Source organism: Scomber japonicus, chromosome 2 (assembly GCF_027409825.1).
Source record: "Scomber japonicus isolate fScoJap1 chromosome 2, fScoJap1.pri, whole genome shotgun sequence".
Lineage (NCBI taxonomy): Eukaryota > Metazoa > Chordata > Actinopteri > Scombriformes > Scombridae > Scomber > Scomber japonicus.
The window spans coordinates 15,722,254-15,745,000 of NC_070579.1; the positions used below are offsets into that span (position 1 = coordinate 15,722,254).

At 38.7% G+C, this 22,747-nt stretch overlaps 2 protein-coding genes across 5 annotated transcripts in view; one reads left to right on the plus strand and one right to left on the minus strand.

Moving 5' to 3' along the window:
* Positions 1 to 3,056, minus strand: part of arhgap10 (Rho GTPase activating protein 10) — a 49,227-nt gene extending 46,171 nt beyond the window's left edge. For all 4 annotated transcript variants that reach the window (XM_053331320.1, XM_053331311.1, XM_053331330.1 and 1 more), the window contains exon 1: positions 2,500 to 3,056. In XM_053331320.1, coding sequence (XP_053187295.1) covers positions 2,500 to 2,653 — 154 coding nt within the window. In that variant the 5' untranslated portion in view covers positions 2,654 to 3,056. The remainder of the gene's footprint in view (positions 1 to 2,499) is intronic.
* Positions 3,057 to 6,238: 3,182 nt separating this feature from the next.
* On the plus strand, positions 6,239 to 22,078 carry prmt9 (protein arginine methyltransferase 9). The gene is made up of 13 exons (XM_053331291.1): positions 6,239 to 6,539; positions 8,002 to 8,202; positions 8,370 to 8,518; positions 8,628 to 8,864; positions 9,046 to 9,213; positions 9,378 to 9,495; positions 10,816 to 10,916; positions 11,023 to 11,215; positions 12,193 to 12,376; positions 13,781 to 14,468; positions 14,592 to 14,745; positions 21,241 to 21,363; positions 21,838 to 22,078. The coding sequence occupies exons 2-13, from the start codon at positions 8,005 to 8,007 to the stop codon at positions 22,075 to 22,077; spliced, it is 2,553 nt and encodes an 850-aa protein (XP_053187266.1). The 5' UTR covers positions 6,239 to 6,539; positions 8,002 to 8,004; the 3' UTR covers position 22,078.
* Positions 22,079 to 22,747: the final 669 nt, after the last annotated feature.

Consider the following 22,747-nt stretch of genomic DNA (forward strand, 5'->3'; position numbering starts at 1 on the left):
TAACACACATAGCATCCTTAGATAGCACATCACTTGAAAGCCACAAACAAACTGAAACTACTTCCTACTAAATAAAAGGGAAATCCTGATAGGTATTCTCACTCTGAGTCATTAGCGCACACTACAACACATTGGGAAACACCTACAATTTCAATAACACCACCATTATTTCAGGAACTGAGACAGACTGACCTCAGTTCAGTTCACTCACTCGAGCAACATCCTCAGAGCTCAACCTGACTAAAAAGAACAATGTTGGCATGGTGTTGTAGCATGCGTGAATGTGCCTAGGGCTGGGTGGTGTAGTTAAAATCAATATAATAATGTCAATAACAATTTCCTCTACATCTTTACCGTAATGAGGAGCTGGACATTACATCAGACAAAGCTGAACTATTTTGTTAGTTTTGTAGGTAGCACATGAAAACTGATGATGACAAAAAGTGGAGCAACAGTATAAATGCAGATGCTTTCACACAGCAGCACTGCATGGTGCAATTAAGTAATTAATATCTGGTCATGCTCTGTGGTATGTGTAAAAATGCTGAGCAGGCCAAGTTGATTCTGATTTTGTATCAAGGTGGCAAAAGAAAAAAGATATGAGTGACTTTTAAGAGGGTTCATTGTTGGGGTATGGACGGCAGGAGCTTCAGTTACTAAGACTACTCAACTCTGCTGTTTGACTAAAGGTGACGTCTGCATTTAGATCTATGGGAAATACATAAATACATAAGTACAGAAACTATGGTCAACAGCACACATTACATGACTGATGCTCGTGCCTAAGGGTTTTTCTTGCATTCACATTCCTCAGGTGAGAATGTGACTGCATGACGTGATCAGACTGTCGGTAAGAAAAGTCAGTCGACAAAGAGAGGGATATTATAGTAGAGCTGCAGTGCATAAACCTCTCATTACAAAGATGAATGCACATCTGTGAGTTCAGTGTTGCAAAACGATAGGCACTGGTCTACAGAGATGTGGAGAAAAAAAAAAGTGATATGGTCAGATGAGTCAGCCATCACCATATTCTTGCTAAATGGGCGTTCACCAAGAGAGTGATACAGGTCTGAATGTTTCACCCCTACAGTAAGGTGATCTGGGGGCTGCATTATGCTGTGGGTGGCATGGTTTGGTTCCACTCGTCCCCTTGGAAGGAAGAGTCACTGCTAATCAATACAAAGTTGTTCTAAGTGGTCACCTTTCCATACCTATCCACAGGGTACGAGGAGGGGTCACTGAATGGTTTGACGAGTATGAAAATGATGCGAGTCATAAGCTACGGCCTTCACCGTCACCAGAGATTTTGCACCATCATCAAAACACCAAATGAGGAAATATCTCTTCTCGCAGAGTTCAGAGACTTTTCGAATCGATGCCAAGACATTCTGAAGCTGATCTGACAGCGTGTGATGGACCAACACCTTATTAAGAATTTGTTCCGTTTATAAATATGTAAAGTGTGTTGTGCAAGAAGTCCTGTCTATAATATAGGAACAAATTTAAAAAAAAAACATTACTTCTGCTTATACTATTATAAATATTTATTTCATTTTCCCTCCCTACTGCATTGTGGAGGAACTGATACTAAAGATTTCTCTCTTCTACTTGAACTTGAACTTTTTGGAAAGAATTTTGGAAAACTACAAGAAACTATGATCAAGTGAGTGTGATACGATTCCAGTGAAAGACAAAGATGGACTAAGATAAGCAGCGCCTTGCTTTGGGCTCGACAATTCATTGAAATGTTATCAAAATTGCAATATGACCATATGTTTTAAAGGGAGAAATGTACATCAAACCACCATTTTTAATGAAATATGAGTGTGTGAAGGTTTTTAGAGAAGATAGATAGATCCAGAGCTCAGAGCAACTATAGTAATGTCTTGACAACGGCTTGACAACACTACAGCAGAGTCATTCTCGGTTAGACGATAACTCTTTCAGCAAATGCAAATGATACACAGCATTCTTTCATTTAATACAAATGTAAAAAACCTCATAAAACATCAGTCACCAATAAAACATCATAAAGACACTGTGAGGGATTTTTCCAACAAGACAGCAGTTCATTTTTGATGACTACGTGTTGAAGTGTGGCTGTAAGCAGCACCAAAGCACCTTACATACAAAGCCCAGCCCAGGAGGCTAGAGGTCAGAGAGATAACAATCTAATCATTTTAACCCAGCTCAGGTGTGTGACTGAGCAAATATAGCAAGGGGTGGGGTGGGGGCTCATAAAGACACTCAAGCCCTTGTTTTGGACTGCTACTTCCTCAAAAACATGAATCTTCTTTACAAAAGCAGGATCATACTTAATATGTTATGTTTTGTATTGATATCTCACATTATTTGGCAATTAATTCATCTATTTTCAACTCTAAAGCTCCACTTACTAACCAAATGCAAACAGCAATCATTGACAGACTTGAAGAGACTAGACAAATCAAGATTTTTCCTACATTACATTGAGTTTAATTCATAATAAAAAACACTCACGTTTTGTTGCATTGATGAGGTTCTTCCCATCCTTGTACAGTTCTTTGATAAACCTATTAGTTTTGTCCAGCTCTGCTTCGTGTGCCTTGATTTTCTCCCTGAAGCTTGGGCTGTCCAGATAGCATTCACTGAATTCAAGCGGGTGCAGTCCCATTTCTGCGACTGATTGATATACTTTTTGTTGTTTGTTTCTTCTTTAACAGCACGAAAAAAAGACCACCCCCCCTTCGTCAAATGTCGCTTAACTTAGTCGGTGGCTTAAAAAAAAGTACTAGTCAAATTACCACTTTCTTTCGCTTTTGGTAACTTCAAGTGTAGCGGAGGAACCATAGCTATGTGAAGTAGTCGAGGCTAGCGCTGGTTAGCATGTTAACTTCTGACACATGGGTGTTGTTCCCTCACTTGTCAAACAACGAGAAGAGTAGCTAACAGGTACCACGGTTAAAAGGTGATACCAATACCCTGTCGGGTGAAGTGTTCATCGGAAGGCGGTTCACAGGAGTTGTCAGAAAGTCCCTGTGGCTCTATCCAATTTTTTCCTTCCTCCATCAAACGCACCCCACCTAGCAAAGTGACAGATTGAGAAACTCTGCTGACATCTGTGTGCGTGTAGCTCAACTTCTACAAAGAGTGTCTTCTCATCAAAATGAGCTCCTCGTGTCTACTTCCGCCTTCGTTTCGCTGACTAGTTAGTACTGATTTTTGCTGTTTTGTGCAGTTTTGTTTTACTTGGGAAGGTTACTTTAGGTTACTAAATATAATAGGTTACAGATCACTAGTTACTCTATTTAAAATGTAAGTGTGTGTGTGTACAGTGAGAGGAAGTGTGAATGAGATGTTAACATACAATGCCCTGCAAGTGTTCAAACCCCCTGCTAAACTACTCATTTAACTGGATAACAGAATTCAACAATATATATTAATACATAGTAGAGTGGTCTACTAGAGTGTGTCATAATAATAATGGTTCAGAATAAACAATCACAGATTTCTACAAGAGAGGACTCTAAGATAGTTAATGAACCCTGAGGAAACACAATATTAATGACACAACTATCCAAAGTAGCCTACATTAAACCTGTTAATTTGAACCTGTAGCATAATTGTTTGTCCCATCTCCAACAGACAGGCTCGCAAAATAATGTAAGTTAAAAAAATATTTTTTTTGAAAAAAACAAACAATTAGGCCTATAATTTATTTATTTTTAGGGTGTAAAATTGCCCCTGGAATAGAAGTTACACCTTTACTCTAAATTCACCTCCCTTTATTTACTATCAACTGTTATTATATTAATAACCTATATATTATCAATTTATCTGTCATTTTGTCATTGTGTTCTTCCATCCTGCAATTATGCTATCTTGGCACACATACTGTATCTATTGTATGTCTGTTTGTCCTGGAAGAGAGACCCCTCCTCTGTTGCTCCTGAGGTGTCTTCCATGTTCTCCCGTTAAGGTCTTTTGTGTGTGGAGAATTTCCTTATTTGAACTGAGGAGAGAGGATGTTGTATGTTGTATAGATTGTAAAGCCTCCTGATGCATTTGTGAATTGTGCAGGGTTGAAGGTTACTTGGAAATGTAATAGGTTACAGATTACTTGTTAGATATTTAAAACTGAGGAAAAAACCCTCCTCCTGAGCAAAATCTTAAAAGTCTGACTTCAGATGTAACTCTTTTTATTCATCAACATTTTCATAAGTAACTGTAATTTAATTACACGTTTTTTCTCAGTAACTGTAACGGACAACAGTTAAATTTATTTTGTAATTAAATAACGTAACACCATTACATGTAATGAAGGCATCAAGTTTCTGCATCACACTTGTGTAAATTTCAAACTGAACCATGATTTCCCTCCAAACTATGCTTATAGGTCTACTCCTTACACATAGGTACAGACTTCAGCAGATGAATTTGAAAAAAGCCATCTGTCAAACTGCATATGAATCATGAGGCTCAAACATCCAAGTGAAGTAACAATAAGCAAAACGCATTTTTGATCAGAAGGGACTTTAAACAATATCTGATTGTCAAATGTCAATGTCTGCTGCATATGGTCAGTAACACTGATGTATTACCATTACATTCTTATAATATATGAAAGGCACACATTTTGGCTAACTGGATACTGGGGATAAAACTCAGATGACACCAAAGCTCAGTGGCTGACAGATTTGAAAGCAAGCAACTATAATCTTCCAGAATAGTAACCAATCTCCACTCACCGTCATCACAACAGCAGATAAGTTAATTCAATTAGACAGCGAATGAAACTCACATGATTCACACTAACTGATTGAAGTGTTTATGCCACAACTGCAGAAACATTTAGAGGCACAGGTGAACCAACACCAGGACAAGACTGGCTCACAATAGACAGGAAATTCCTAACTCCAAAAGACCTTACTCTGCCTCTCTGCCACATGATAACTCTTCTCAGGCATCATATCCAAATGCATAAGTTTGCACAACTCAGGGATTGATGATATTAGATGTTCAGTCAAAGAAGTAGACAGAGAAGTTACATGCTAAAGCTTTATGGCACAAATGATTGAAACATTATCTCTTATATACATATTATTGAATACATATATTACTGTTTTTCATTCTTTAAAATCAATATTTTTTATATCATGTAAATAAATCATAACATTGGCATATTTGGAGAACACATGACTTAAATTGTGTCACAGTACCAATTAAGCCCATGCCAGACTTTTGACTTTTTTCATAAAATATCTTTATTTTATATTCCAAAACCCACATGAACAAATGAATACATGTTCAAATGAGACATAAACCTTACTTTATAAGAAATGATCTCCCATATACATCATGTCAGTAATACTGACTCAGTATCCATGAAAAACACCTGCACTTAAATTTTGATTGGCTTAATGGGTACACTTACACAAACAGTTGAAAACATTTGTTAGAAAATTAGAAAAGTAAACAAATGTAATAAGTTACATTACTTTGATTAGGTAATTGAAATAGTTACATTTTAATTAGGGTAACTAGTAATCTGTGACCTATTATATTTCCAAAGTGACCTTCAACCCTGCACAATTCACATATACCTCAGGAGGCTTTATAATCTGTACAACATACAACATCCTCTCTCCTCGATTCAAATAAAGACATTCTCCACACACACACACACACACACACACACACACACACAAAATGGAAAATGGAAGAAACCTCAGGAGCACAGAGGAGGGATCACTCTCCCGGGACAGACAGTATAGCAACATTGCAGTATGGAAGGGGTGACAAAATTATAGATACATTGATAATATATAGGTTATTAATATAACAATAGATAGTAAAGAAAAGGAGACTAATTAAGACTAAAAGCGTAACTTCTATGTACATTTCCTCTCACTTTAATATGTCTGTAACATGTGTGAGGAACTATCTTGATCTTTTTATACTCTTTGATTGGGATTTAGGATTTGTTTGCAATTGATCCCGCCGGAGCCAAAATTTAAGGGCGGGACAGTTACAGTAGAGTAATTTATGAATCGATACCGAAACTATAGTCACCACGTTTTCGCACTGATATCACGGTTATGCTTGTTAACTCAAACATATTAAACTTTACTTCATTTGCGCGGCTCGCGCCCCGTGTGGGGAGAGGAACCTTGTAGTGTTTGGTCGCTTGTTTCTCACCGAGTTGTTTTTCCTAAGGGACGTTTATCTGAGAGATTGAGCAGAAATGTGACAGAGCATCAATGTGGTTTAGCTTCAGTTTGCGAGAGCAGCTAGCACACATATGATGTGAATGTAATTGGATAGAGTATTCTTTGGACATACAGTGAAGCTTTTGTGGCGACTGTCAGGGCAGCTTTTACCTTTTTTAAAGCTTCATGTTAGGCTGCTCAGAGCGATGCTAACCACTTTATTGGACATCATCGTAATGTTAGCGTGTGCGTGTTTGCAACATTAACTTTAAAAAGCTACCTCAACAAAAAGTGAGACCTCCGTGTTTCTCCATCCTAAACACCTCAGACTGTGACCTAAAACTATTCCCAGTAAGTCAACACGGACAATTTGTGATGCCTGTATATAGTAGCATTTTGTTAAAAGTGTCTTTGTTAAACAGCTAATGAAAATGTTGATGATTACAAAGGGGGTTACATCTGAAGTCAGACCTTTAAGATTTTGTTCAGGAGGAGGGTTTTTTTCTTCATTTAAAAAAAATATTTAACATATTACTGAATACATAATTGAGTTTTTAATTATTCGAAAACAATATTTTTTATATTTTGTAAAGAAGTCATGACGTGGGCTTATTTTGAGCACACATGGGCTTAAATGGTGTTACAGTACCAATTGAGCCCATACCAGACTTTTGACATTTTTCATAAAATATCTTTATTTTATATTCCAAAACCCACATGAACAAATGAATACATTTACAAATGAGACATAGACCTTACTTTATAGATATGATCTCCCTTATACATCATGTCAGTATCCATGAAAAACACCTGCACTTAAACTTTGATTGGCTTAATGGGTACACTCTCACAAACAGTTGAAAACATTCGTTAGAAAATTAGAAAAGTAAACAAATGTAATAAGTTACATTACTTTGATTAGATATAGTTACATTACTTATTACATTTTAAATAGGGTAACTAGTAATCAGTAACCTATTATATTTCTAAAGTAACCCTCCCATCCCTGGTAATCTTTACAATTTATATTTGCATTGCAAGGTGTTATTTTGCAGTGTGTGGAAGCCCATTTCAAGACATAGAGAAACTGATTAATAGTAAGAATGTCAAAAAAATATATAAAACTATTCTTCCATGAAAACTTTGAGATCTCCTGAGTCAAAAACGAGTTAATTTCTATCTCATAATTGTAACTACTGTAGGTCTTAGTGAAAATGATGTGCATATTAAGATAATATACTAAAAGACAACTACATATTTCATTATTTTGATTCATCTGCTGTGCAAAATTGGGCATGGTTGGACATCAGCTATAGATTATTTTCATTATTGATTAATCTGTTGATAATTTCCTTGATTAATCGATTAGTTGTTTGGTCTACAAAATGTCAAGATTGTGAAAAATGCTGATCACTGTCTCCACAGCCTAAGATGACAGTCTCAAATGTCTATGTTTTGTCTGGATCAACAGTCCACAGCCCAAATATGTTCAGTTTGTAGAGTTTACAAAAGAAAGAAGAAAAAGTTGGAATCAGAGAATTTTTAAAAATGTTGTTACAAAATGACTCAAAAAGATTAATTGATTATCAAAGTAGTTGGAGATTAATTTTCTGTCATTTTAATTCAATCGACTTAATTATTGCAGCTTCAGACATGAGTATTTCAATTTTTTAAATCAACTTTAGTCTTTTTTTGGCAGGTAAGGGTTTCCACAATAAAGGACAGCCAGGGGTTTTATTTAGGACTTTGTAATCTGTATATTACATTATGATTTCTGAATAGATTCTCCACCCTGTGCCTTTTATTAATGCAGGTTATGCCTAATACCAGCGCAAGACCGAAGCATGGCAGGAGGCCCCGAAGGCGGCGCAGAGAGGATCCAGCCAGGAATGAACTGGTGTCTAGTTCATTAGAAAGTGCCCAGCAGTGCCTGTTAAACCAAGATTATGGAACTGCATTTGTGCACTATCTTCTGGTCCTCAACCTTGCACCTGTGTTTAAGGAATTTGCAAAGGTAATTACTGTTTGCACTACAGTCTGTGTACATTTACTACCTGAACATTGTGCACACAGCCTGCCAGAATCATACATCATACTTACTCATTTGGAACAAAGTAGTCACTGCTGGAGAACAAAAAGATGTGTAATTTTTAACACAATTTTGCAACATCACTCCTGCAGGATTCCTTCAGGTTCACTCTCTTCAAATGGGCAGAAGAGCTGGACTCTGTGGGCCGCATTCAGGACCTCTTTGACTGTTACGAACAAGCGCTGGAACTCTTCCCCGATGATGAAGTCGTCCTTAACAGCATGGGCGAACACCTGTTCAAGTATTCTCTCCTCCTGCATTATCGCTTCCAAAAATGGCATTATTTTTTAAATGAATTTTCTGCTTTAATTGTTTTCATTACACTGTGAGTCTCTTTTTTTATGATCCAGAATGGGATTTAGAGATGAAGCTGCAGGTCATTTCCACAAAGCCTTGAAAATGAGACCAGATTTTCCAGAAGCCAGAGAGAACTTCTACCGTGTGGCCAACTGGCTGGTGGAGCGTTGGCATTTCTTAATGCTCAACGACCATGGGAGGAACCAGAAGTACCAGCAAGCTATCCAGAAGGCTGTTCAGAGCGGCTGCAACACTGTACTTGACATAGGTACTGGCACTGGGATCCTTGGGTGAGATATTTTCCCTGAGACTTTGGAAACCTTTTTATTTTTATGTGTATTTTGTGGGTTAGAACACAATCCTCATCGACCTCAAACCCAGGTAGCATATTCTTCAGGCTACAGCTAGAGTAGCACCTGTGTTTTAATGCATGTGTTGTATTGTTCTGATTTCCTGATTGTCTCTGTTAAGCATGTGTGCTAAGAAGGCAGGAGCTGCTGAGGTGTACGCCTGTGAGCTGTCCAAGACCATGTACGAACTGGCCTGTGAGGTGTTGACTGCAAACGATATGGACGGTAGGATCAAGATCCTCCACATGAAATCTCTGGATATGGAGGTGCCAAAGGACATCCCACAAAGGTACAGTGTACACCTAAAATCTTAGACACTGATACTACAGCTACAGTACAATACTTCCACCATTCTCGGGATTTGAAGTATTGTAAAATTCATGTTCATGTTGAAGGTCCCCCCCCCCCCCCCCCTTTTTTTTTCAAGTGTTTATGTTTTTGCTCCCCTGTTAGGGTGTCACTGGTGGTGACGGAGACCGTAGATGCAGGATTGTTTGGAGAGGGCATCTTAGAGAGTCTCATTCACGCCTGGCACCACCTCCTGCTGCCTCCAAAGGGAGCACAAGTACAGGTCAGAAAAGCAAACTTTGTTTTTCAGTTGCACATTTCCAGGTTCATCTGTCTAACTCATTTAGCATCAAGCTATTGTGCACTGCATTCCTCCACTGCTGCCTCAGGTAGAGCCATCTCTTCCTATCAAGGTTTTATTTACCTAGTCGGAGCAATGTGGACATTTCTATGAGTTCATGGCAGTTTACCGTCAGATGTTTCCCCAAATTTATTGACTGCTATTCAGGCTGTTTAAAATGTTGTTACACAGTATTGAATATTTATTACTTGTATCATTTAATGTAGGTGTTTTATTGTAGGTGTCCTATTGAAGTAGCTGCTGCAGATATCAAGTTCCACATAGGAACTGTAAATGTTTAATGCTATGTGCAGCATAATGGTACCCCACCCTACAGCTGGTAATCAATGATGAGATGTTAATGTACAGACCAGCAGTATATGGTATTGATCTAAATGGGATAAAAATGACCCGTTACAAGGTCTCCCTTGGGGTGATACAGAAAGAACTTAATGTAAAACATAAAGTCAAGCATGGCTGAGCAAGACTCTCAGTGTAAATACAATTGCTGGTAATAATTTTCAGAAATATGTTAAATAAAATTTTTAAAGCTTTGAAAAACGCATGAAATAGAAAGCTGTATCTTAAGTTCAGGGTGCGGGCTAGGTGGACAAGGGGGCCAAGCAGGTCTCCTCCCCATATGAGATGGTTGAGCCTCACAGAGACCCAAAGAAAATGTGTTTGGGACAAAGAGAGCTTCCCCAGGACGCATCTGAGACGAAAGGGATTATGCATTTATTCATTCATTCATTCATTCATTCATTCATTCATTCATTCATGCATTCATGTATTCATTTATTTACTTATTTATTTTATGCAATCACTTAGCAAATGACAAACTGAACTGAGCACTGACTACAACACATCTTCCCATGTTGTTACTACAGTTACTGGTGATGCTCAGGTTGCAGATTTGTATGGTTTTTGGTGTATAACGAGTTAGAATAGTAAAATAATTCAATATTTTTCATCATAATACATCTATAGATGTTTGGGGCCATTTTAGTTGGGAGTCCCAGGTAGTTTTGCACCTTTCCTAATGGTGAAGTCCACCCTTACATGTATATACACACACAATACACAAAATAAAGTTGTTTTATAGTTTATTTTTTCGAACTCTGTTTTAAACCTATTTCTTTATTTCTTAAATACATAATGGGAAAATAGTATGCCTGGTTTATTATAAACTCTGTATATGCAATCAGCTTCCATGTGTAGTTAATGCTTTTATCATTAACAAAGCATCTGTGTCTTGTTCCATAGAGTGGGGAGGATGAACCGTCCGCCACAGGTCGGGTCATCCCTGCTGGAGCTACTGTGTTTGGTATGGCTGTCGAGTGCTCAGAGATCCGCCGGCATCACAGGTAATTTATTCATGTTTCTTCTGAGGGAAGCAGAGATAGTGGATTTTGAGACAACAGCACAACGTGCCCGGACCCAGCATTACATTTCTGTTTCTGTTTCGTACAGGCTTTGTGTGTCAGAGGTGGGCGGTCTGTCCATGGCTGCAGCCGGGGAGCTCCGTAGTCCAGTGAGCTGCACCTCTTTGCCGGATGACTCCATGGAGCCTTACACTACAGAGAGACTTAGCAGACTGCCAGGAGGATATAAAGCCCTGACAGAACCATTCACAGCCCTCACCATAGATTTCAACAATGTGCAGGTGAGCAGAATAACTCCTAACTTTCATTTTGTGAGTGTCTGTTGCCCTCAGTCAAGCAGAATAATGTAGCCAATTAAATTCATATAGATAATTCATTTACTTGACCATATTTCTATTGGTCATATGGAGCTAATATATTGGCTGCCTCACAGACTTAAATATTGTGCATCAGTGGCTCCTTATTATTTAGCTGGGCCTGCAGGGATTGTCTGATTTATTATCTCCCAGTGCTCACCTGGCAGATTGGAGAGACAGTGTTTGTCCGCCAGACAGCACCTCCGGGATAATTTGCTGAAATTGATCAAAGAATATTTATCCAAACATGCAGGAGGGACTTCCGGACGTGCTCAGTCAGTTCATACGTAGCCTGATGACAGATCTGCGATACTAGTGACAGAATCAGTGAGGCAGACTCATTTAAGCAGAGTGATGTTTGGATGTGTTATTTCATCCTCAAGCTTGGTTGCTGAATTTAAACAGATTTCCCCATGGGGTCTCAGCACCCCCCCCCCCCCCCCCCCCCTTTTTTTTTTTTGCCAATTTGACTGTTTTGAAATAGTCTTTGGTCTGCAAATCACCATAAAGCTATTTGCCATACTCATAGTTTTGAATATGTTATAGAGGCTGGTGGTTGCTTTGGTCCTTTGTAATACACAGCATGCAGTATTAAGCTGTATGACAGAGGTGACTATGTTCACCTGCTACTGTAGCCAGGATGGCCACAATGTATAACACATGGGTCTTATTTGGCAGGATGAAAATGTAGGCCATGACGTTTGAAATTGGATTTGTAAATCGTGAAATCTATAGAATATTGATATAAATACACTGGAAGACTGCTTAACACACACCATGTTCAATGCATAGATGATTACGTAACTCCTCCTTTCTCTAAATTTGTTTTTTTTATTTGTCTGACACCTCCGTAACAACTCCCATCATCTTTGCTTGAACTGCTCTGTATTGGTCACCTGTAGGAACTGGAGGGACTGACCTCCAGGAAGGTTCAGCAGATCCGCCTGCTCGTCACTCAGGAGGGGAAGCTGGATGCTCTGGCTGTGTGGTTCCAGCTCCACCTGGACGAGGAGAGCAGTCTGTCCACTGGACCCCAGGAGGACACTTGCTGGGAACAAGCCATCTACCCTGACCACAGCATCCAGGGTAAGATGCAGTAAACACACAGAGAGACATGATGGAGGAGGTTTGGCAACATTTACAAAATAGCCATTTGTTTAAGGAATTTGGTCTTTGGTATGGCTAGCTATTTTAAATTATCGTGACTTTAAATCGTGATTAAAATAGTTACATCAAAATGTATTCATTATCTGCTCAGCGTGTATTCAGTGCTCCCATGTATCATGCATTTCCATGTTATATCAGATGAGGGCACTGGATACTTGCTAAGCAACACAAATAAACAGACAAGAACTGCAGAAAGTTTTAATTGCTTTCTGTGCATTAAATTAAAGGTGTCGAAGCTTCCTGAGGGCACATTATATCGTTTTTCTTTGCTATGACATCATGCCACCATGAACTTAATAGCCAAAGACATTCAGTGACGTGTTCCAGTTGGTAGCGCAGCGCATCATCTTTCAGACAGGGCTCAGCAGCATTTCACCGTGCTGCTAATTGGCAAGAGCAGCATCAAGGGAACCGCCAACATTCCCGGTGATCACCAACATCCGTTTTCCGGCCGCTGTGACGTGTGCTCCGTGATCGCCTGTGACACTCTTTAGTGTTCATGAAATTCTTATAGGCAATAAATATGCATTTTTCCCAAATGCCTCTGATGAGCTGCGCACTGACATGAAGACATGAACAGATGTTATTCCTGTAGGAATCCTTTCTGTGCCTCTCCCCCTCCCTCTGTGCCTGGTCCCCTGAATCTCATTTCTCTGTTGGCCTCACTCGCTCGCTCCCTCTCCCTCTCCTCCTTTCTACATCTCCTGCTCTCCTTCCCTATCTGCCTCTTTCCTTCCATTCTTCTCCCTTTTAAAAATGTTATCAAAGATGCTTGTTCTATGCCAGCCTAGAATTTACAAAATCTTAATAAATATATAATAAATAATTTGTGTATATGTAGTGTTCCTTTTATTTAATTTTAGGTGTTTCAGTGAGTTTTCTTTTTTACAGCAGGTGTCAATGAACCCTTTAGTTTCATCTACATTGCTTCAGGCCTGGGTATAATGTGAAATGTTCTCGTATTTGTGTTGATAGAATACCTGAGATTTGATACCAATAGTTAAATTGTATTTCATGTGATACTTTACTTTGGGAAATGAAACGTTAATGTCAATATTTATGTAAGAATACTTTATGTTCAGTAATATGTAACTCTCTGTAGTTTTGTGTTTCAGCAACAAGACAAACATTTGATCACATTTAAGGCTATTTTTAATTTAAATCAGGCAATATATATTTAAAGATGAACAAAACAGAGCTACAAATCTGACCAGACATTAAATCCTAATTTTCTGTATTTGAAAAGCATTTCATTTGGTACCAAACTGTATTTGAAAATAAAATCAGCCCTAGTCAATTGTTCCTCTTTTTGTTGCTACCCAGGTTTTGTCCTGAAACCTGGAGACGAGCTGATTGTTGAAGTCTCCTGCCAAGATGCCTTTCTGAGACTCTGCAGTGTTGCCGTGGTGAGAGATGGGCATGAAATCCGTCTAGACAAGCGTCTGGATCCGGAGCACTCTGGGAATCCCATTTCAAACCCAAACCCAGAGGCAGAGTTGTGCAGTGCATTAGCATCTCTACAGACGGACCAAAATCAAACCAAAGACTTCTGCGTGCTGGAAAGTTCAGAAATAGCACTCCTGAACAATCATGACTACCATCAGAGTTTTAGCACCGCGTTAGCCAAACTCATCACCCAACTGAAGGTGGCATGCCAAAACCAAGAGCCAGGATCAGGTGTTGAGTCTGACCTCACTGGAAAGCCCCTGTTCTATGTGCTGGATGTGTCCGAGGGCTTCTCCCTGCTCTCCATCATCGCCGCCAACCAAGGTCATGTAAAAGCCTACAGCTCCATGGAAAAGAACAAGCAACAGGAAGTGCTGAAGAAACTAGCTCGCTCCTGTAATATCCCAGAAGAAAATCTAGAATTCTGGCTCAACCACATGGAGGACGAGCACGGGATGTTGCAGAGGCCCTCCAGGGAAAAGCTGTGGAGCGCCATCATCCTGGACTGTGTGGAGACGTGTGGTCTAATAAGACAAAAGCTGATGGAGAAAGCTTCACTGGCCAGGTAAGGGTAGCACAATGGGGACACAGAGATGAAAACATACTGGACATGCTCTCTGAGTTTTGTGTGTTTATTTTTCCATATTATTTTAATGCTTTAAATAAAACCAACGTTAATCTTTATTAGGTGTCTGCTGGAGGAAGGAGGACGCATCTTTCCAGAGAAGATTGTGGTGCATGGGATGTTGGTGGAGTCAGACACGCTGCTGTTGGAAAGTGCCGTTCAGGGTCAGGAGCCAACACTAGGATTCAATATTGCTCCCTTCATCAACCAGTTCACTGTAAGTTTACCTACATAAGCCACTACATATTGACGTATACATATTTATATTGTATGCAAAGAGCAAAGATCAGAGCTGCTTCTTTTTTTTTTTTTTTTTTTAAAGGATCAAAATCAATTGAATATCAACAGAGATATATTGAGATATTTTTTTTATTCCATGCATTCTTCTTCCTTGTTGTAACCTATCACCTACATTACCCACAATTAGGATTTTACATTACCCCCCACCCCCCCACCAAATGCAGTTACACAGTCACTCTTTCTAGCAGCCGCTTTGTTGGGTGGCACTGTTGTGAACAATTTTGTCACAAACTGGAGCAGAGCTGCAAATCGATCCGAGGAAAACTGCTGTCAGCTCGATTGCCAGCGAACATTGCTTTTGCTACGGCCACTTAGAGGGGCTGATGAATGCCACAACCCACCCCCGCCCCCATTTCCTCCCTCACTCCTGCCCACCTGCCTGCTGCAGCTACTGTATGAGAGAATAGACAGGTCGCTTACACACACTCTCAAACCGTACTGCTGCATCTACACACAGTTCACTCACACACACACACACACACACACACACACACACACAGAGCTAGTGAGAGGAAAAAATAGGAGTATAGAAATCTATCATTTTGAATCATGAAAACAATTAAATCGATTAGACAAAAATACATTTGTTCTCTACTGAAGAGATTTCCTTTGTATTATTGTATTAGTGTTGTTGTTACTAAATATATAAATAGATTTCCCTTCCTAGTTTTTTGCAGTTTAGTTTTTATCTTTTCAATTAATCTTCTATACTCCTGTGCAATAAGAAGCTACTCTTTTTATGTCTCTGTCTTAAGCGGTTGCATGTTTTTTCAGACAAAAGGGGCTTAACACTCAATTGGTTCAGCCAGAGGTGTGGTAGGTGTGGTAGGTGTGTCCATATTGGTAGAAGCAAAGGTAGTCTTGAGTAACTGACCACAAGCTGAGGCAAGAAGAGGGCTGGTAACTCTTCACGCCCAGATTTTTAAAACCCATTTCAAATCTGTAGGATTCAGCCTCAACTGACACTGACAGCAGCAAAAGAAATATACACTAACATTAACTGAGGCAAACAACAAAAGGATGCCACATCACATCTTTTGCTTGCTTCTTTTTTCTCTGTGAAAAATGGGTAAAGGTTACATCATGTGCAACAAAGAAACGAGTGAAAAGCTGATGGCGTACTGATCTACACATCGTAAAATGTCAGTTGACGGCTTTGCTAAACATGACATTTCAATTAAAACACCTTTTTAAAACATCCTCCTAGGCAGGCACACATCTACTCAACAGTCCCTGAACATACGCCATGAAATGTGATGAACTTTATGTAAATTGCTACAGTTTTGGCAGTTTTAATGGGAATTCTTAAGCTGTGTACTGCACACAAGATGATCACGACTTGAATCAGCATCTGTTAAAAAAGACTAAACTTCCTGCTAAAGGAATTTACAGCATGTGAACTTTGTTAACCCCCTGCATACTAATACATCAGTACTGATTTTATCCATTGAAACTGCATTGTGTTAAACTCTGGCTTTTGACAGTAAGTTCTCAAGTGACAGAGCCAGATTCAAATATTCAGTCTGATAAATAACACATTTCAGTACAGAAATGGAAGAAATATGTTGGAAGCAGTTTAAAACAGTGTCACAGTGTGTTAGTTTGTCTATTATAGAGGACTGAGAGGTCGGTTATTCATTCCAACTGTAAAAGTTCCTTTTTAGTGCATATCATATCTTTGTTATGAGCAAGCATATGTTTTACAGTCTTTAAATGTGAGGAATATTGGCTATTGTGTATACAGTGGGGTCCACAACTCTGAGACCACATTACAAATTAAATATTTTCAGTTATGACATTTAAAATAAATAAGAAATATTTAAGATCCTGCATTATTTCTAGGTCCCCTCAACCAATTTAACTCCTTTGTGCAAAAAGTCAGATTTACTTGAGTTGTGTCCCTTCAGTTGAGGCATGTGGCCAGATGACCGTCTGGTGGTTTTGATATATTCATCAGAGGCTTGTTTAAGTAACTTAACTTGTAACTGGTGTTCACCTGTTATAAATATGGCTGTGCCTCAAGTTTCTAGCAGTTCATAGCTTACTTAGTAGCATTGTCATAGTGCAAAACATGGCATCAAAACTAAGGGAAAGTGTCAGATGTCCTCAGCATCAAATCATGACTAAGGTTTCTAAGGGAGCGAGTGCATGAAGCTCCAATACACTTTGGCGAAACTTGATCAGTTGTATCCAAAGCACGATCAGGCAGACCAAAAGTGACCACGCCATCAGAAAATCAATATATCAAGCTTAGTTCCCTCCGAAATAGAAAAACAACTTCATCACAGATATAGAATTTGCCAAATAAAGAACACAAGACTCCAATCAGTAAAAGTACTGTCAAAAGAAAGTTGTCTTGTCATGGTCTCAGAGGACGAGTTGCAGTTTTTAAAGCATTTCTCAGGAGGGGAAATGAGGTCAAACGCTTGGGGGTGGGCTAAGAAATACCAACATTTCACAGTGGATGGCTGGAAAAATCCTATTTACTCATGAATCCATATTTAAGACTTAAGGCAGTAACAGAAGGTTATAGGAGCCATAATGAAGTATGAGGTATAGTTTCGGTTAAAAAACGGGAGTTAAATGTATGAAATTAAAAAGATTTATATTAAGCGGTACACAAATATGGTATGATGATTAAATATAAATGTTGAATGATTTCTGTGAGCTCATGCCTTGGTCTGGCCTTGGGTCAGTTCTGCTGCTGCGTAAATGTTGTTTCTTTAATGAAGGGATTAATGAGTGCGACGGGGGAATGGAAGCGTTGTAGAATTATAGAAAGTATACCAGAAAAGTTTTCATACTTTTGAAAGTCAGTTGAAGAATATCTTATTTGTTAAAGTAGCTGTATGTAACAAATATATTCCAAATAATCATAAAATGGCCCTAAAATGTAACCAGACATTAAGGAATCATGTTAATTTCAAACACTGATATCACTGACAGTAGTAGTCCAGCCAGAATATTCACATTTGAAAAGCTCAGTTGCAGCCCTCAAGTAATGTTTATGTTGTCATTCTGTGTTTTGGCCTCATGCTCCACCCACCACCTAGCTACCAATCACCAAGTCAGTAGCGTTTCAGCATCCAGGTTGCCAGGTGCCACTGAGCTGCAGCTAGGAACACTGCAGATAATGTCTGATGTTACATAACCTAAACAGCCTCGTTATGACTCTCAAATACGTCGGAAGGAAGGAAGGAAGGAAGGAAGGAAAGGAGTAGGGAGGGAGGGAGGAAGGAAGGAAAGGAGGAAGGACAATTTGAGAAACAAAACCAGGGTACGTATAGGAGATGCCTTTGCAGGATCACGTCCAACAACTGGCAACCCGCGTGAACGTCAACTCTGGCAGGGAGGGGGCGAGGAGTAACAGCTCTCTCCAGTGTTTTGAGCGTGAGCCGCAGTACCATTTCAAAACGCTTGGTGTCAGAGTTACATACCTCAACTTTAATAATCTTTTGTTAACTTGACTTTTGTTGACTTTGAATCTGCAGTGACTGACTTATCGTTGGATTGGATTGTGCGTGTCGTCAACCCTGCTCAAATGGTGGCTTACTGAGTTGGGGAATCTTTGGAAGCCACTGTAATGTTGTGTGTAAGGCAACAAGCAGGAAGAGAGAATGATATCAAAGTGTATCAACCCAACAGTGAAACACACCGCAGTAGAATAATGACACCAAACACACTTCAAAGATTTTCAATACTTAAAGACCAAAGAGTCCAGACTATAATAGACTTTCCACCACAGCCTGACTAAAACCACATTGAACATTTATGGGGGCACTTGGAGACTGATAAAACCAAGTGTTGTGTGACATTAGAAGAGGCTCTTTAGAACATTGTCGAATTACGCTGGGATAACATGGGTCATCAGGTTTTGCGTGCAAGCTGTCATTAAAGCAAAAAGGGGTACACACCAAATACTAAGATATATATATATATATATATAATACTGAGATAAATTTGTATAACATTTGAAATATCAGTATGGGAAATGCCTCCAATACTGCCTTTTAAAATGCTGGATCGGGTATCAGCGAGTGCGCAAGTCCTATGCATAAATCCAATACCTTGTAATTTATTAATAACCTTAATGTAGTAAACATCAGTTTTCCCGGAGATCAATTCTTTGCCGCTTCTAAAACAGCAGCCTACACAGCAAATTGCGATGTGCAACCCACTGTTTTAGAGGAAGAAGAATTGATCTCCGGTAAATGATGTAACGTTAGCAGAATGTCAGCAATATTTTACACTACAAAAGCCCACCATTAAAAAAAGGCAACGTGTACAGTATGCAGGGGTGCCACTAGGGCTGCAGTAATATAAAGCATCTGAAGGCACATCACGTGAAAGATAGTAATCATAGCACATCTATACAGGGTTAGTAGTATACATCTGTTTTTCTATGCATTGGTATTGACTAGATCCACAAGTTCAAGTATCAGATTGGTATTGAGAAGGAAAAAATGGTATCAGAACATCTCTAACTCAAAACGAATGCAAAACAGAGGTGTCTTGATTAGTGGTCTCAGTCTTTTGGCCCCCACTATACAGTACATAATATTTTAACTTAAACTTAATACTCAAAATATAACTTGCATATCATTATTGACTTCAGAATCCAAATCTATATATAATATTAACATAATAGATTTACAATAACAAAAGTACATTTTCAAATATTTTCAGTGTTGAGAACCCAAGTAAATGTGATCCTCAGGTCTGAATAACACAACCAGGAAGCTGAAAACATCTGGATTATTATTATCATTGATAATATTATTTCATATTATTTCGTATTATTTCAATTAGGAAAAAAAAAATTATGATTCAAAAAAGTCTTCTCAGATTATCTTCAATTCATTCACACCGAAGCTCCTGTTGAGCTGAAACTTATTCAGTCTTTACAACACAAGTTGCAAAATCTTTACACATCTCTGGCCACTCATATCTTGTATTCTGTCTCATGTTCCTGATGCAACAGTCAATCCCACGTTCCTGATGCAACAGTCAATATTGACAGTTTTCACATATAGTATGCTGTGTTTGTGATCTTGCGTCATTCACATTTAAAGTTGGACCACTGGGTGTAAATGTGTTGCCTGGGGGTTTTGTTAAATATGATTGACATACAGTGCGTTACTATAAAAGCACAAAAAAGTCTTGCAGCGAATTTTACTTGCCTCCAATAATCAGTCAGACCGTTGATCCAGTGGTTTTGTTTCCTACCATATGTGGATTATCTTTTGTTGAACAAGGTATTTCACTTGGAATACTAAGGTCCAGGACTCTTTTTTTTTTTTCTTTTTTTTTTTCTTTGTGCACTCTTCTTTGATGTGTGCTTTCCAGCTGCGTTAAGGAAGGTGCAAGATCCGTTTGAATTCTTTTTCTTTATTTGGACTGGAAATTACAGGTTTTTTTTTTTTTTTTTTTTTTTTTCCATCATCATGTTTGTGCTCCAATTTTGCATGCCCTCACGGGACGGTCGTTTGTTTAAACAGATGTTGTCTTTGAAGCCCTCGGTGGAGGGCACTTTTCTAGCACAACTGTCACACAAGACACAGCACACAGCTTGGCCCAAGACATTCCTACCTGAATCCATCTGTACACATTACATCAAGCACATCAAACAGCGGGCTCTGAGGTCTACACAACTGTGACAGGGAGGAGGAAAGATTCTTTTGTTCTGCAGTAAAAGAAACAGTGCCACATTCTGCGTCGCCACTTTCATTTCTCCCCTCAGCTTTTTAGTCTGTGGCGCTGCAGCTGAGGCCTGGTAGTCAAGTTTTTGAAGAGTTTGAGATGAATTATGAGTTATTATCTGCTGTCACTTACAGTAGGATTAAAACCTTACCATGGATAATAAATACTGGGTTGTGAGAAAAAGTGCCATCATCAGGTTTAGCATCATTTTGAATATATTGCAGTGTTCCTTTGGCTTTTCTATGAAATCTGAACATCTGTATTATGAGCAAAATTAAGCTTTTTTTTCTCACAAATTTGTAGTTCCTTTCTATTTTTCTCAACAGTCATTCATAATGTTAGCAGATAGTTCTTTCTTTCGTTTGCTGCTAACCACTCTCTTGACAGTGTGTCTATCTTTATAAAGGGCTCCAAGTAAAGATATTTCCATAATGTATTCCTTTTTTGATTATTTTTGAATTAATTATTTTGATCTATGAGACAAAAATGTTCATCACAAGTTTCTGGAATTCCACAGTGATAAGAAGTGATAAGTCTTATTTTGTCCAACAACAGTCCAAAGCGTAAATTTACTTTAATAATTTTCTGTAACATAAGAAAGAAAAGCAACACATTGGTATTTTACTTACAGAAAAACTTATACAATGAATCAATTATCAGAATAGTATGAGATGAATTATTTCTCAATGGATTGATCTTATGTCTCCTTTAGGTACCAGTCCATGTGTTTTTGGACTTCTCCACCCTGGAGTGCCGACGTCTCAGTGAGTCTGTGGAGCTCTTTGTTCTTGACCTTATGAATGCCAACGCAAACTACACCAACAGAGAAATCAAGGTAAGGCACACCTGGAGTGCCAGGGGCTCGATAAGAATAAGTACAATTAAACTTTAATCAAACACACACTGTATGCGTAGACAAGCTTCTGACCTTATTTCAACTCCTAACTTTGTGTTCTTTAGAGATAGCATTTTGTGTCTTGGAACAGCTTTAAATAGTTTAGTTTTGGAATGTTAAAATATTTTTGGACTCCCATCTTCACAAGAATTTAGTAACATTCATCATCAGTGATCTAACATGAGGTCGAACATGAGGTGAATTATTCCCAGATGTTCCCCGAAGTTTTGTAATATTAAAATGCAAATGTGTTTTAGTAAGGGTAGAATTAAAAAGAATCAGCTCCCCATCTTGCTGTAAACTTATCGTAAACTAACAGAAGACAAGTGATTAACGGGTCATCATCACAAACGGCAGCTGACCATTATTGTGTACTGTGAAGTATCTTGTTAAGCATTAATCTCTGCCCTCCAGGTCCAGGCTACGTCTGCAGGCAGATTAACTGCTATTCCCTTTTGGTACCAAATCTATCTGGACCAAGACATCAGTGTCAGCACCCTCAGCCAGAACTCACACTGGAGGCAGGCAGCAGTTGTGCTGCAGCAGCCCCTGGAGGTCCGAGTCGGAGACTGGGTCCGCCTCACAGTGAAGCTTCACAAGAGCACCATCTCCATGACGGCCCATATAGAGGAAGTCCCTGGTCAAATGGAGTAATAATCTCTTACTATGTAGTTTTGCAAATAGAACATTTTTATACAAGTCATGCTTAAATGAATTTGAGTGGATTCATTACAGTACATCCTATGAATTCCTTTTCAGTTATAATTTAGTTTGCCATTTTCCACACTGTCATTTCTCATAAATGTGTTGCTTATGTACACATCTGCAACTTTTTCCAGACCTAAAGGATCTGTGTTGAGATTATGTAGAAACCTGCATGACCCAAGCCCTAGCTTGTGACAGTGGGATGCTGGTTCATCACAAGAATGTGCTACAATGAACCTCCAAGTTATGTATTAATTTGTAAAATGTGCCATGAGACATGTATAATTTGTACTTATATTGCTTGTAAGTATATCATAAATATTATAATTGCCCATCCATTATACCAGATTGGTTAGTAACATAAAAACTGTATTAAATAAATGACATTTTCTTAATAAATGCAAGAAAAAAAGAAATCTGCTGTAGTTAAATCTGTTTTATTGAAGAAACTGTAAGAGATGGAGTTGAATTAAAATGTGGAACATTTCCATTCTGATGTAATGCTGTCAGTTTTATTTCAAAAAAATAAAATCATGTAAGGCAATGCAACATGCTTTGGCTGCACATGATGCTGTAGATATGATATATTTATGTATTAACTGACACATCAAACTGATTT

Coding starts and splice junctions, on each gene's coding strand:
- prmt9 (XM_053331291.1), top strand. CDS start 8,005: ATGCCTAATACCAGCGCAAGACCGAAGCATGGCAGGAGGCCCCGAAGG. Junction 8,519..8,627: donor ATGGGCGAACACCTGTTCAA/GTATTCTCTCCT, acceptor TTTATGATCCAG/AATGGGATTTAGAGATGAAG. Junction 14,746..21,240: donor CCTTCATCAACCAGTTCACT/GTAAGTTTACCT, acceptor TGTCTCCTTTAG/GTACCAGTCCATGTGTTTTT.